Source organism: Moschus berezovskii, chromosome 18, assembly GCF_049115385.1.
Source record: "Moschus berezovskii isolate FMDL1 chromosome 18, NW_MosBer_1.0, whole genome shotgun sequence".
NCBI lineage: Eukaryota > Metazoa > Chordata > Mammalia > Artiodactyla > Moschidae > Moschus > Moschus berezovskii.
This window is the reverse complement of record NC_142477.1, coordinates 11,752,200-11,768,130: the sequence shown is the minus strand read 5'-3', so window position 1 is coordinate 11,768,130 and position 15,931 is coordinate 11,752,200. Positions and strand designations below refer to the sequence as shown.

The following is a 15,931-nucleotide window of genomic DNA, read 5'->3' as shown; positions in this document are numbered from 1 at the left end:
AGCGACTGACATTAACACTTTTCTTTAGGATTCCAAATATATTTTCTGAATTTAAATTTGATTCAATACTGCAAACATATCGCATACACTCTCTGAAGGCAGCTGAAGCTGCTTCGCCAACCCTTGACCTTAGATTGTATGGTAACTGGCCTCCAAGATGGCCGCAGTCACCCTCACCTCCCTTGTCTTGTCCCTCCCCATAACGGGTAGGAGTGACCCGTGTAACTACCAGAGTACTGCAGGAATAGCCAGAAATGACCTTTCATAAAAGGTACAACAACTTCCACCCGGCTCTCTCTTGAATCCTTCCCTCTGGGGAAGTAAGCAGCCACACTGTGAGGACACTCAAGCAACCGGTGAAGAGGTCCAGTGGTGAAGATCTGAGGCCTTCAGCCGACAGGAAGCTAACCTGCCCACCAGGTGGGAAGCCACATCGGGAGCAGATCCCTCAGCAGCCTGAAGCCTCATGGGGAAGTCTATGCCCACTTAAGATGCTCCCAAACTCCGGCCCACAGAAACTGTGAGGTGTCTGTTGTTCTTTAAAACCACTAAGTTTTGGGGTAATTTGTTACACAGACATTGATAATACAGATATTATGCAGATTCTTTATCAACTGCCTGAAATGGGCCGTGTCATCTGTTATTTTTGCAGGTCCAGTGATCCTGGACTATATCACAACTACTTAGCATCTGTGATCCTCTTTAGATACAGACATATTAATATTTATTTTTACACATTTTGAATACCAATAAGTGTCTTAAAAATATTGCAAGAGATGGAAGGTAATTCCTGATTTTCATACAATTAAGGCTAGAAAGAGCAATTTCTAGTAAAATACAACTTATCAGATACTATATATTTTTTTCTTTAATCATGTAGGCAAAATGCTTAAAAACCTAAAGGCAAGCTAGTGTTTTAAATAATTTCACTCATTAATATGTATGAATGTTCTCTCTCTGTGTTTATACACACACACACATATATATATACATACACACCCATAGTTCTTTCCTATTATTCAAAAAAATGATGGGGACTTAAAAATATTTACTCCTGATTCTTCATTGATATGCAACGTTTTTCTGTTATCTCCCTCTTAATATACATTTTTTATTGTCTATTACCTCTTTGTCTGCTTGGGCCACGCCTCTTTCTAAAATCATGTGTCAAATTGAGATTTGTCTTAGCAATGCATTTAAGCTACTGTTAGGGCTTCCCTGGTAGCTCAGATGGTAAAGAACCCACCTGCAATGCGGGAGACCTGGGTTTGATCCCTGGGTCGGGAAGATCCCCTGGAAAAGGGATTGGCAACCCACTCCAGTATTCTTGCCTGGAGAACTCCATGGGCAGAGGAGCCTGGCCGGCTACAGTCCATAGGGTCGCACAGAGTCCAACACGACTAAGTGACTGATTTTCACTTTTATTTTAAGCTACAGTTAAGTTTATTTCTTATTAATCAATTTCAGAAATCCTTGACCTGAAGTGATCAGACCCAAGGCAGCAACATGCAATAGAAAAAGTCTGGAGTTGGGGGCAAACAGCCTGATTTTGATTCTAGACGATGAGCTACACAATTTCAATTTCGTCTGTGGCTGTTGTTAACAAACTGTTGAGTGGAGGGGTGAATAACCCTGACAACTAAAGGAGTAACATGATGAATAAGGCAGGCACAGGTTACTCACTGAGATAACCCAGCCAGAAGGACAAGCACCACTGCAACACAAGGGAACGGATGGAAGGGCAGGCCTCCAGAGAACTGGGATCAGAAACAGGTGGGCTGGAGAATGGTGAGGACCAGAGTGCCCACGTCTGGAGGGGCCAGAGATGACGGGGAGCATGAGAGGGCGCACACACCCCAGACTGAAGTGAGGGCCCACCCGGCTCCCGTCCAGAGCTCAGGGGAGAAGAGGTCCCACACGACCTCCCTTCTGACCACAATCCCTTGTTACTTTTTCAGTTTCTAAGATTCCAGGAATGGCTCCCTGTGGAGCATCTATGACTGCCACTCTTGGACAAGCTGTAACTGTCACTGTACTTTAATTAAGATGCACGCCAGTCACCTATGATGCTGGGTATTGGCCATACCCAGAGACACCCGCCCCCCACTCCCGGCATTACTGATGGACACCAGGATACCCAGCCGCCCTGGAAAGTCCTAGCTCCTCGAGACCATGCCCCTGCCAAGCCCATCTTGAGAAACCAGTCCTTGTGCCTAGAGCGCACCGACTCCATAACCTTACTGAGATACTGAGTCCTGGGATCCTGGGACACAGTGAGATCTGACCTGAGAGTTCCCAGAATGAAGGCCCCACCAGCCACTTCTCTCCCCTTTGTAATGGCTGGTCCCAAAATGCAACGAGTAGAAGGGCCGGTTTTCTTGTCTGAATGACCGCGAGGCCCTCGCACACAGGTAGGTGGAGTGGGCACTGTGCCTTGCGCCAGGATGCACAGCTCTGAAGGGCACGTGACGCTGTAAGACGGGGACCTCCCGTGACCTACATCACGGCCTCGCCGAGGAGGGGAGACGGCGCAGCGCACCTGACGTTGGTGTGCCGCTTGACGTAGAGGTTGTGGAAGTTGTTGGTGTTCTCCATCTGGCCGGCTTTGGGGCCCTGCAGCCTCTGGATGATCTCAGCTTTCATCTCCATGGCTATGTGTGCCGGCAGCAAGGACAGCAGGAGCCGCTCCTGAAACCAGGTTGGAAGAAGACAGAGAGATGTCACACCACTGAGGTCACAGCAAGGACCGAACGAAACCCGCACGGGGCCGGAGCGGGGCCAATCTGAGGACTCTAACACGTTCAAATACAGATTCTAGAAATACGTGTTTAAAAAAAAATCCAATTTTCCAAGGTCAGAGTGTGTTATTAGATTATTTATTGAGTTCTAAGCATGTGTTCTGCAGTGTGCAAAGAAAAGGAAGGCGTAGTTATTTCCCCAAGGACATTATTTATCTACTGTGATTTTAAAGGAGTGAAAAGGAACTAATAGAAGATGCCAGAAAGCAGTGGTCAGTCGGAGATAGAAGACTCTCATTTTCGCCTCTTGTTCGCCTGAGAGATAAAGTACAAGCTATACTGCACTTCTGAAAGTCAAGCAATATTCCACGTTTCCTAAGTAAGACAGTCACACATTTTCAAATATTTCATTTCCTCTGTGGTGACCATGCAGTCCTTTTCGTGATTCTGAACTATTATAAACACAGAGTCAGAAATATTAGTCTCTGAGAAAATGTCATCTATGAGAAGCTATAGGCGGGTCACAAAGAAATTGTAACATATGAGCCTTATATTTTTAGTCTTGAAATTCAGTAAATCCCGTACATGATAGCACGCAATATTATACATATGTTAATATGCATTTATTATGCTTAGAATGGCACTTTTTCACTCCCTTTAAGGAAACTTTTTTTTTGGTGAAGTAGTATCACAGAAGGTCAATCTCTGAAAGCTGACATTTACTCTAGAGTACTTTAAACATAAATCTATTATAGAAAATACCATATATTCCTCGAGTACTGTGCATTCAGCGAGTGATATTCAGTGTGTATAAACAAGCATCTGTAGAGCAAAAGATTTTCTCTTCTTCCACATTTTCTCTTTAACAAATTTCTTTTCGGACAGAGTGCTGAGAGCATGGAGGAGGGAGGGGAGAGTGGGGTTTGCCCCCAGACTCACTGGCCCACATGTTTGTCCCCTGGATCCGCCCACAGAGCACATCACTTTGGGACTCTGGGGAACTTCCATGATGGAGCAGAGGGGAGGCCAGAAGTTCATCTTGATGAAGATGAAATGGCCCTCACCACGGCCTATCCTCAGCCTGCTCCAGGAAGACACAGATGCAAAGTCAACAGGAAACTCCATGTGGGCCTGTGCAGGGCCTCAGTGCGTGGTCGGGGGCGTTGCTCCATGAACTGGCATATCTGAGTGTCGGTCATCTGTCCTTTCCTTCCTTTGTTCACCCAATCAGGAAACATCCATCACTGCCCACTGAATGCCAGACTCTTGATGAGCACTAATGATAAATGCAAAGATGAAGGAGACAGTGTCCCTAATAGCGCAGCTGCCAGACGAGACTAGAAGGACAGGCTGGTGTTTGGAGGAATCCACATGCCTTGGAAAACAGAGGGGAACTAACAGAGCAGGGGCCCCTGCCATGCACCGCTCTCTTCATGTGCTATGTCAATATCAGAAAAAGAGTGTAGATATTTCAGTCTCAGGGGAAAAGGATTGAGAGGTCCCCATATTTTTTAGAAAAAAAAATTTTTTTGGAGGGGTAGCGATACCACTAGATTTTACTGTGGACATTGGCAATATAACCCCTTATGTGATTCCTTGCACTCGCAGAGATGGGTGATGTGAAGAGTAGTTAAGTGGGGGGCTTTTACTTGTTTGATTTCTCAATTCCTAAAGGAGTTCCTGGAAAGTAGCATTTTCTCTGTAGTTACTTGCTGAATGCATGAATGCCCTGCGGTGCCTTTTGTCTGGGGTACAATGAACAGAAATCCCATCTCAAAGCCTGTGTTCATCGTTGGTGCAGCTTACGGTAGAGTAGGCAGGGTAGGCAGGGCTTACGTTTCAAGATCAGACTAATGACCTTCTTGGTCATCAACACCAGGCCTGGGCGAGATCTGGGTCAGCGATCTTCTCCCAAAGGGAGATTTGACTATTCTGCAAAGCGAGGCATTGATTATTTTGGGTTTTTCTCTCTGGCAGACAAAGACACTGGGAGAAAGAATGACTGCCTCCGGTGATAGGAGAGGAGCCCTGACTTCACATCAGCAGGCTGCACGCAAGGAGAAAGGGAACATTCAAAGTGTCTCCTGGTTGGAAAACCATTGGTAAACACCGACAATCACTTGAAGTCACATTTTGATTTGATTCCTATTCTGAGCTTGAATTTCCTTCCATTATTCTCCAAATTTCACTGATGACCTAACAATACAACAGCATCATGTTAGCTTAAAGGTGAGGAAGTGAATTCCAATTTTGGACTAAAGCAAAATTTTGAAAGAGCAGAAACCCTGTCCAACTGCCAGACCTCTCAGCATGCAGACAAGGGCCAAGATGAGCAACAGCAGGAGGGTAGAAAATAACTGAGCTCAATAATAGAAGAAGAAATCAAGTCATGTTTTGGTTTGTTAACAGAACAAGTGATCCCAGAGAAATGGAGCCACTTGGAACTCAGATTACCAAGAAATTACTAATAATGTGAAAAATGTTGTTGAGTTGCTCAGTCGTGTCTGACTCTTTGCAACCCCATGGACTACAGCGAGCCAGGCTTCCCTGTCCATCACCATCTCCTGGGGCTTGCTCAAAGTCATGTCCATCGAGTCAGTGATGCCATCCAAACCTCTCATCCTCTGTCATCCCCTTCTCCTCCTGCCCTCGATTTTTCCCAGCATCAGGCTCTTTTCCAATGACATGAAAAATGGATGTCCATATTTTAAAACTTAGAATAAAACCTGTATCCTTCTTACACACAAACTGAGAGTTCAAAACATTTGGCTGATGGTCTAGTGTCTATACAAATCTGATCCCTCTATTATCTCAGAACCCAATGAAAAGGTACTGGGATTAATTTTTAAAATAAATGGCACTTTACTACCTTTTGTAATCTTACTACAAAGTAGAACTATTCCATCATCTACTTGTCTTTTGCTACCCACCCATCAAATACATGTAATTGCCTCTCACTTTCTTTTTCTACATTTTGGCTTCCATGACCAACCAGATGGTTAGACATTTGGGAAGTCTGAAAGTCACAAAATATGTGATACATCCAAGGAAGCACTTAGATGATAGACTTTGCTTCTTCAAGTTTGGAACCGAGTTATGCTAATGGTGCCTTCACTCAACTCCATTTTCGTAGCTATTGAGCTCACTCTGTATACTGAGTAACTCTGTATGGGATGGTCTCTGTTTCTCTTTCTATTTATTGATCACTGTATTGGATGATTGTATGTGAGGTCAAAATTGTATAAAGGAAGTCATAATGTTCAAAATCTACTTAACAAATAGAGAAAATCTAGTAATAAAACTGTGGAATTGATATCAATAAAGTCAGAAGACTCATCCAGTCATCCTCTAAGGCATGATGAGACGGGAGACAAAGGAGGCATGTTACTGTGTGTTAGTTGCTCAATCGTGTCCAACTCTTTTGCAACCCAATGGACCTTGTCAGGCTCCTCTGTCCATGGGATTCTCCAGGCAGGAATACTGGAGTGGGTTGCCATTCCCTTCTCCAGAGGATCTTCCTGACCCAGGGATAGAACTCGCATCTCCTGCATTGAAGGCAGATTCTTTACTGAGTCAGTCAGTTCAGTTCAGCTGCTCAGTCATGCCCGACTCTTTGCAACCCCATGGACTGCAGCACACCAGGCTTCCCTGGAGCTTAATCAAACTCATGTCCACTGAGTCGGTGATGCCATCCAAGCATCTCATCCTCTGTCGTCCCCTTCTCTTCCCACCTTCAATCTTTCCCAGCATCAGGGTCTTTTCCAATGAGTCAGTTCTTTGCATCAGGTGGCCAATGTATTAGAGTTTCAGGTTCAGCATCAGTCCTTTCAATGAATATTCAGGACTGATCTCCTCTAGAATGGACTGGTTGGATCTCCGTGCAGTCCAAGGGACTCTCAAGAGTCTTCTCCAACACTACAGTTCAAAAGCATCAATTCTTCTACTGAGTCAGAGATGCCATCACATCTCTATCATAAAGTAAGCAGACCCTGAACACAGATATGTTAACTTCTGAAACAATGACAAGAAATGCTGGCATGTGGGATATAGTAGTTTATGAATCTGGTCTAAGCTATCTATTTAGAAATCTCAGTGGAATCTGTGTCTACAGAGATGTCTGGTGATCAGCTTAATTAGATTACAACCAGCTTTGTACTTTCTGATGGATGACGGATGAGTCAAGGGCTAAGAAAAACCACAGTGCGCCAGGTCGCAAATCTCAGTTGACATCCTTATAAGGATGACGTGTGTGTCCCTGTGGACTCAGCACAGCCTTCTGTTGAATTTAAAGGTATCAGTCGATTCTCCCTTGGTTTACATTCATTTCCAGTCATGGTTCCGGAGCATCTGTTGCGTGTCTTAACCGTATTCCCTCTCCCTTCCTTGGAGGTTGCCTGCAGCCTGGTCCTTTCTAAATCTACAGTTTCCTGTGCCTCAACCAACAAGGAAGTGATTGGTCGATAAATATCTCAGCTCCTGCATCCCCATCCCTCGGTGGGCAGATCTGAGCATCTTCTACTCTTCCCTCCGAGGGTCTCAGATGGACTGAGCCCCTGTTGCCAGCTACCCCTTTCAATAGCTGGAGCTGGATCCTCCCTGATCCACTCCCTCACTTGGCCACCTGAAACCACATCCAACTAAATGTCCAAACTCACATCCTCGTCTGAATGTTGCTCACGGTAAACCTAACTGAAACTTTTGCAATTACCTTCATTTTCTGGCTGGACTTCGTTTCCACCAGGACTTCCTGGTGGCTCAGACGGTAAAGCGTCTGCCTACAATGCGAGAGACCCAGGTTCAGTCCCTGGGTTGGGAAGATCTCCTGGAGAAGGAAATGGCAACCCATTCCAGTACTCTTGCCTGGAAAATCCCATGGACGGAGTAACGTGGTAGGCTACAGTCTATGGCGTCGGAAAGAGTTGGACACGACTGAACAACTTCACTTTTTTCACTTTTTCTTTCATTTTCTGCCTACATTCTGTAATAAGAATACACTAAACCCCAAGAGGCTTCCCAGGTGGCTCAGTGGTAAAGAGTCTGCCTGAAATGCAGGAGATGCAGGAGTCATGAGTTTGATCCCTGGGTTGGGAAGATCCCCTGGAGGAGGACATGGCAACCCACCCCAGTATTCTTGCCCAGAGAATCCCATGGACAGAGGAGCCTGGTGGGCTATAGTCTATAGGGTCTCACAGAGTTGGACATGACTGAAGCAATTTAGCACACATGCAAACCCCCAAGACCACAGAGCCGGCCTTCCCTAAAGGACAGATTCCATGAACATAAAAGATGAATTAAATAAAGTAATTCTCTTTCATGCCCACAGCTTCATTTAATGACCAAATGTAAATCATGGTCTTTAATTTAGTCCCACATGTAGACAGATGACTGGCTTTTTATAGGTAGTTTGAAAAATACAGGAAATCAACTCCATATGTTGTGTAAACCAAATTTTTCTTTTTGTGTGTGTGTTAAAGAATCTTTGTGATGTTAGAGTGGAATAAAGATGTTGGTAACAGCCTACCAGCCAAAAAGAAAAGAACCCAAGTCTTCTCGATGATCACGTGATTCTGGTACCACTGATGGACAGCAAGAACAGTCACCAAAGCCCACGGACAGGATTCGTGGTCTGGGGTCTGCACATATCCTCTTGGTCATCACAGCATTGGATAAAGGGGTAAGCCTTAAAGAAAAGTCTGTACTTGAACATGCTGAATCAAGTCACTTTTAAATACGTCTTTCTTCCCTTACAAAGTGTTGTGCTCTGAAAAGAAAGCCCAATATTATGGCACACATGATAAATTTCAACTCAACTCATAATCTGACAAGGTTAATATTTCCATGAATATTTCAGCTTTTTGCTAATGTGGCTGTGTGCCCTGCCAAATTATCTGAAAGCAACATACAAACTGAAGTGCTTAATATGCCGGATATGACTTAGCTACATTACCTCCAAATACACCGGAGAAACTCCTTAAGGGGATTTTTGGAAAATCAAGTTGTCACAAAGCTGATTGATGCACACCATCAGTATTTCTTTCTCTTGTTAGAAAAGACTGTCGAGTGACAGAGAATTTGCTAATTCCAGCCTATTCAAAGATTATTCAGTGAATAGCTCGGCCGTGGTTTAAGAGTTTCATTTTAACACATCTCTTTATTAAGCCTCTAATTAATATTCATTAAATTCATAATTTTTTCTAAGAACATGTTCTTTTAAATTGTGCCTCTTAGAAAGCTACAGAGTTTGTAAATTTCAATGTACTATTGGTCAAAATTCAAGACACTCTCCAACTCCAAATTGTTTCTAACATAATGAAACAAAGGAGATATTTAACTTTACTTTTTTATGCCATTTTTGAGATTGTTTCAGTTGACAGGAAAATCCAGTTTAAGCAAAGATGATGTATGCTTAAATTCGGAACTATCATATATTGATGTACATTATATCCTGTTTCTCCTTTAAACCATGCATGTGATAAATATTTAAAACTGCTGCATTTTTGGAAAGGAGGATGACAAGGACGTGCTCTTTCATAAGAATCAATTTTTTTTTCCTCTTTCAAAATTCTTATTTCTATCTAGCTCTTATTTTAAATGCCATTCAGTTACCTCAGGATGGCAAACCAATTTGATGTATTAATCCTCCTATTGTATTCATTCCTTTCATTGAAGGAATAAGTTACAAATTTTCTCCTCCCAACAGAAAGTAGTCACTGGCATAAACGGGCACCAGATCCCTACGCAGCTACTGTGTTACACGAGGTGCTGAGGAGATACGCTGATACGCTGTAGTTCAGTATTGACCTGCAGTATGGAACGACCGGGCGCCCATTTAGAGCCAAACACTGACGCCTCTGTCCTTGGAAAGCACCCACCAGGGATGTGTCTCTGGGTCGGTGTTTCCCCCAGATCATCTCCTCTTGCAGACAGCGTCATGTGTGCCAGTATCAGTGAAAAACCATCCTTTATCGCCACCAACCTCATCACCTGCACACGTCCGAAGTTAAGGTGTAGTTGTTGTTCAGTTGCTAAGTTATGTCTGACTCTTTGCAACACCATGGAAACTCTATGCATCAGGTGGCCAAAGGACTGGAGTTTCAGCTTCAGCATCAGTCCGTCCAATGAATATTCAGGGTTGATTTCCTTTAGGATGGACTAGTTTGATCTCCTCGCAGTCTAAGGGACTCTCAAGAGTCTTCTTCAGCACCATGATTTGAAAGCATCACTTCTTTGGCACTCAGGCTTTCTTATGGTCCAACTCTCACATCCGTACATGACTACTGGAAAAACCACAGCTTTGACTAGACAGACCTTTGTCAGCAACGTGATGTGTCTGCTTTGTAATACTCTGTCTAGGTTTATACTAAGGTGTAGTAACAGCTGCCATTACTGCTTTTTCTTGCTATACAGTTTAGTTTGTTTCTCTTCGGTCCATCCTTAGAAATCTTGCTTCACAGAAATCAATCAGAACACAGTTAATACTTATTATTTGAAAGGTCTTGCTTTATCTAACTTTGATTTTTACAATAAAATCAGTCATCATATTTATGCATGATGAGACCCAGCACTGTCTAGTAGAAACATCACCCAAGTCTGAGTAGATTTGAGCTTCTGTTCTTTCTCTACCACGACCTACATGACCTCAGTTAAATCCCTCCAGCCTTGGCAGCCTCAATTTAGTTGTTTAAATAAATGTCTGTTAGACTCGGTGAGTTGAAGGTCTGCAGGTTCCCGAAAGTTCCTAGAATTTTATGGAGCCACAAGAGGTTTTTTCCTAGAATTTGCCTCTTACTGTTTCAGACTCAGTAACACAGAGGAGAGGACTCAAGTGCTCACAACCGCAGACTACAGCCAAGACAGTTCAGAAGGACCGCGGGAAAGGAGAGGCCTCTTGACAAAGAAACCCTTCAGTGAAGAATCACTTCACCGAACTGCAAGAGGACGGAGAACGGTGAGGGGCTCTGGTGTGCCGTGTGAATGGCCAGCGTTTGTGTGCAGAGGGCAAGTCAGCTTGCTTATTACATGGTTTAGGGAGGCCTAGTGCTGTGATTCATGGGGTCGCGGAGAGTCGGACACGACTGAGCGACTGAACTGAACTGAACTGAACTGAAATGCTTTCAGCAAATGAAAATCAATAAGCACTTCGACAAGTCACTGTTCCCTTTTACAAAACGTTAAGGCCTTTCATTGCATTCATATATTGTCTCATTTTATAAACCCTGGTTATATTAAATTCTATTTAAATTTAAACACTTTTGACCAAAAAGGGGGGGCGGGCAAAATAGATAAAGTGTTGTCTCAGAGCAGGTAGAGGGAGGTGGTACTCACTAGGGAGTCAAGACCTGATGAAACTTGCATCTTCCAACTTTATGGTCACTGATTTCTCATACTACTGGCTAATTTGTAAGCTCAGCAGAAGGATTAAGACAGTTGGGGTGCTTTTACAGAGCACATCAGTAACAAAGATGGAAGGAAAGAAATGATCACTTATATGCAATTACTCTCCAGCGAGGAGGAGTTAGAGAACACAAGGCTAAAGACAAGTTATAAAGTGTGTTTCCAGTCACAGGTGACAGTAAATTGATACTTTTAAATTCAAGCTGTTTACCATCAATTTAATTCTTTAATACGGAGCCTCTAGGGGGTCTTCCTGGTGGCTCAGCAGGTAAAGAATCTGCCTGCAATGCAGGAGACGAGGGTTTGATTCCTGGGTCAGGAAGATCCCTTGGAGAAGGGAATGGCAACCCACTCTAGTGTTCTTGCCTGGAGAATCCCATGGACTGAGGAGCCTGGCGGGCTACAGTCCATGGGGTCGCAAAGAGTCAGAGGTGACTGAGCAACTAACATTTTCAGTGGAAAAAACACCACTCATAATACAGAAAGCATTCAATCCTTGGGTGGGAGACTATGGAGGCCCTGAGGTAAGAGGCACAGCTCTGTTCCCCGCCCGGGGAGCAGGCCACACGGGCACCCACAGCAAGACGGCGGGATGGTCTGTGAGTTTCACATGCATCTCTCAAGGCCGCTGCTCCCACGAGGCCCGAGACGACACAGCTCAACACCAGGGCTGTGAAAACACCCTAAGGGGAGCTCATCATGCAGACAGACCTCCACAGCCACACACTGGAAAGTGAAATGTAAATGCTCCAGAGTAACAAAGACTCTGCTCTGATATGCCCCTCCAAGGTCATCTGCCTATATGCAAGGAACACCCTCCAACCCGAAACAGGCAAAGCTGGTTGAAAAAAAGGCAGAGACACTGTGTGAAGACTGACCCCTTTCCTGGATTCTGGGGAAAAGAGAAACTCAGGGTGTACGGGGGCTAGGTGATTTCTTCTAAGAAGAAGGAAAGCTGGAGATGCGGATAGAGGAGATGATAAGAAGATACAGACAAATACGTGAGATCAACTGCATTATTGACCAGAGACATAGTAATGCCAGAGGTGTTAGTTTCTGCACAAGTCCCCCATTGATAAAATGCTAAATATCGCAGGGAGTAAAATGGAATTCTGTCACATCCAGATGCAATCCGCCGATGAAACTGTATGCCACAGATGACCAGATAACAATGTAGCTATACACACACAATCACTGCTCTGAAATACGTGTTGGCCCTTTCTTCCCTTGCTCCTCTGACCATAAGCTTGGCTACATGGCTTAGTCTGATCAATGACATGTGAAGGGCGTGATGTGTGCTTCTTTTGAGCGGGAGCTTTAAGAGCCAGTGTGGGGCTTACCATTTCATTTCCATCTGCTCTGGGGACAGCAGTGTCCCAGCGAGAGGCTGCTCTGAGCCTGGGCTGTGTGTAAGATGCAAAATGGAAGCCCATCTGTACTGGACAGATCCAAGGTCTCTTTGGATTATCACTGCCTGCTCCTTCAGTCTGGGGGTGATCTGTGCCACAGCTCCCCGAGCTTTCTGCAGAGACGCAGCACTGAAGGGCGTGCGATTAACCCACGTGCTTGGTCCTTGTGTGCACACGATTTTCACGGCTATTCTGACTTGGGGCAATTTCACTGCAATTTCTTTACTTCTTTGCACAGAGGCAACTTGGAGTTGCATTGAGCAGGGTAGGAATTACCCGGGGCAGGAACTTCCCCATCTAGGATCAGATGCTTCTCTTCAGTTATAAAACCAGGGAACACTTCTCTAAAAGATATTTCTCCCCCTAAGGAAAGGCTGAAGTTGTGAGAATTCACCCATTCTGTTGGCTGCAGGTGTCATGTTACAGGCTAACTGCTGCTGTTCTCCAAAGTGTTTGATCTCACTGGATGCAAAGTAACGGGCTTGCATCAGGCTGACAAGCGCCCCACACTTAAGGATGTTGGCAGCGCTGTGTCACACAGTGATGTTCATACCATCTACCGTGAAGAGGACTGAGAGAGCACGGGAGTGCGTCTGCTGGGGTGCAGGTCTGGCTCCTCCTTGATGGTGGGGAGGCCGTGGGTTCACCCAGTTTAATCCCTCAGCAGCTCGAGAGGCTAGTCTGGAGGGGGTGGCTCAGTCGAAGGATGGATGTCCGAGCGTATGAGACATGATGCGTGTAAGAGAGTTGGAGAGAGGCGAGGGGATAGCAGAGGCTGTGGAGCTCTGCAGGGGAGACCAGTCCCTTCAATGCTGCTGTACGTCTGGACTCAGAAAAAGCTCTAGAAGCTCATGTTTGAGACACTCAAGAATTGCTGACCGAAGAACAGACCTCTCTTTCACATGGAAATGAACTTCCTATTCTTCCAGGAAATGCCAGAACTACTCGAATGCAGTGACTTGTCTCTTTGGTTTATTTTATTGAACTATAGTTGAGTTACGCTGCACTAGTTTTTACTGTTCAGCAAAATTATTTAGTTATACATAAACCTGGCATGCTTTAGTCCATGGTAGTTATACATAAACCTGGCATGCTTTAGTCCATGGGGTTGCAGAGTCGGACACGACTGAGCGACTGAACTGAACTGATAGGTATATACTTTTTTATATATTTTTTTCCATTATGGTTTATCACAAGATATCAAATGTAGCTCCCTACGCAGATGACACCACCCTTATGGCAGAAAGCGAAGAGGAACTGAAAAGCCTCTTGATGAAAGTGAAAGAGGAGAGTGAAAAAGTTGGCTTGAAGCTCAACATTCAGAAAACTAAGATCATGGCATCTGGTCCCATCACTTCATGGGAAATAGATGGGGAAACAGTGTCAGACTTTATTTTTTTGGGCTCCAAAATCACTGCAGATGCTGATTGCAGCCAGGAAATTATAGACGCTTACTCCTTGGAAGGAAAGTTATGACCAACCTAGACAGCATATTAAAAAGCAGAGACATTACTTTGCCAACAAAGGTCTGTCTAGTCAAGGCTATGGTTTTTCCAGTGGTCATGTATGGATGTGAGAGTTGGACTGTGAAGAAAGCTGATCACCGAAGAATTGATGCTTTTGAACTGTGGTGCTGGAGAAGACTCTTGAGAGTCCCTTGGACTGCAAGGAGATCCAACCAGCCTATTCTAAAGGAGATCAGTCCTGGGTGTTCACTGGAAGGACTGATGCTAAAGCTGAAACTCCAATACTTTGGTCACCTCATGCGAAGAGTTGACTCACTGGAAAAGACTCTGATGCTGGGAAGGATTGGTGGCGGGAGGAGAAGGGGACGACAGAGAATGAGATGGCTGGATGGCATCACCAACTCGATGGACATGAGTTTGAGTGAACTCGGGAGTTGGTGATGGACAGGGAGGCCTGGCGTGCTGTGATTCATGGGGTCGCGGAGAGTCGGACACGATTGAGCGACTGAACTGAACCGATGCTATACAGTAGGACCTTGTAGCTTTATTCTAAATATAATAGTTTGCATCTGCTAATCCCAAACTCCCAATCCATCCCTCTTCCACCTCCCTTGGCAACCACAAGACTGTTCTCTATGTCTGTGAGTCTGCTTCTGTTTTGTAGATAGATTCATTTGTGTTATATTTTAGATTCCACAGACAAGTGATAGCATATATTTGTCTCTGACTCACTTCACTTAATGTGGTAAGCTCTAAGTCCACCCATGCTGCTGCAAATGGCATCATGTCATTCTTTTCTATAGCTGAGTAGTATTCCACTGTACACACACACCCACACCGCCCCATCTTACTCATCCATTCATCTGTGATGGACTTAGGTTGTCTCCTTGCAGTTGCTGCGCTCTTAATTCAAGGTTCTTTCCCCCACAGTAACTGACTAATTTTCATGTATCAATTCCAGTTCTAAGCAATTTATAACCATTATCTTGCTTAAGTCTTCCCCACACCAAGGATGTAGGTATTATTAATTTCCTGTTTTACCAAGAGGAAACTGAAGATAAATGGTTTGGGGACTTGCTACGTATCTCACATCAAGCTGGTGGTAGAGCCGGGATTTGAACCCGTGGAGGCAGCCAGTGGGTAGCACTCTCCTTGGTCATCCAGAATAAGAGACAACATGTAACTAAGCACAGCAAAAAACCACAGCACCACCCAGTGATGGGGAGGAGTTCTACAACACATGGTGGTTTCTCTGGCATGACTGATTCCTCCACAATTTTTTTTGATGGGGAGACTAATCCTTTTTCCTAATTGTGCTGAACGTGGAGACCTGAACCTCAAAGCAAACTTGGTCTTGGGGTGAGCCTCACAGTCCCTGATGGTGCTGACAGCCCTCAGCCTCTTCTCACCCTTCATGCAAACAACTACCAGAGGTGCACCCCAGACCACCTGGGGCTCTGAGCAAACCCCAGTGGATATCAGAAGGCTTTCCTTGAGCAGGGAAGAAACAGAGGAGATTTCTAGAAGAAACTGATTGACATTTCCATCATGAACACAGGACTGTATCCTGAAATGAGCATTTGCTTTTTCTCTGCTCTGAATGAAAAGTCAAGTGGCTGGCTTGGAGAGGTGATCCAAAGACTCCCTGGCGTGGAGGTAGATGTTCAAATTTATGCTTATTTGTCCTGAAAAATCAAGTCTCCAGAGAAAAGCCTCCAGAGTCAAAACCCTGCAGATAATAGCATTTAAATAGTGCACCTGCCCTCAAACACTAATGGACCCCTTGGGCAATGATGCAGTTGGTACCAGGAGATGGCCCCATCATTTCTGCAGGACATCAACTTTTCAGGGAAAGGATAATAAATGACGAAAGAGAGAGAGCAGAGCTGAACTAATTCTCATTCTGCTCATAAAGCAATGTCCT

At 44.6% G+C, this 15,931-nt stretch overlaps 1 protein-coding gene across 2 annotated transcripts in view; it reads right to left on the bottom strand.

The window, feature by feature from the left end:
• ADCY2 (adenylate cyclase 2) overlaps positions 1–15,931 on the bottom strand; it is a 453,943-nt gene that overhangs the window by 146,212 nt on the left and 291,800 nt on the right. For both annotated transcript variants that reach the window (XM_088827623.1, XM_055422281.2), the window contains exon 5: positions 2,540–2,688. In XM_088827623.1, coding sequence (XP_088683749.1) covers positions 2,540–2,688 — 149 coding nt within the window. The remainder of the gene's footprint in view (positions 1–2,539; positions 2,689–15,931) is intronic.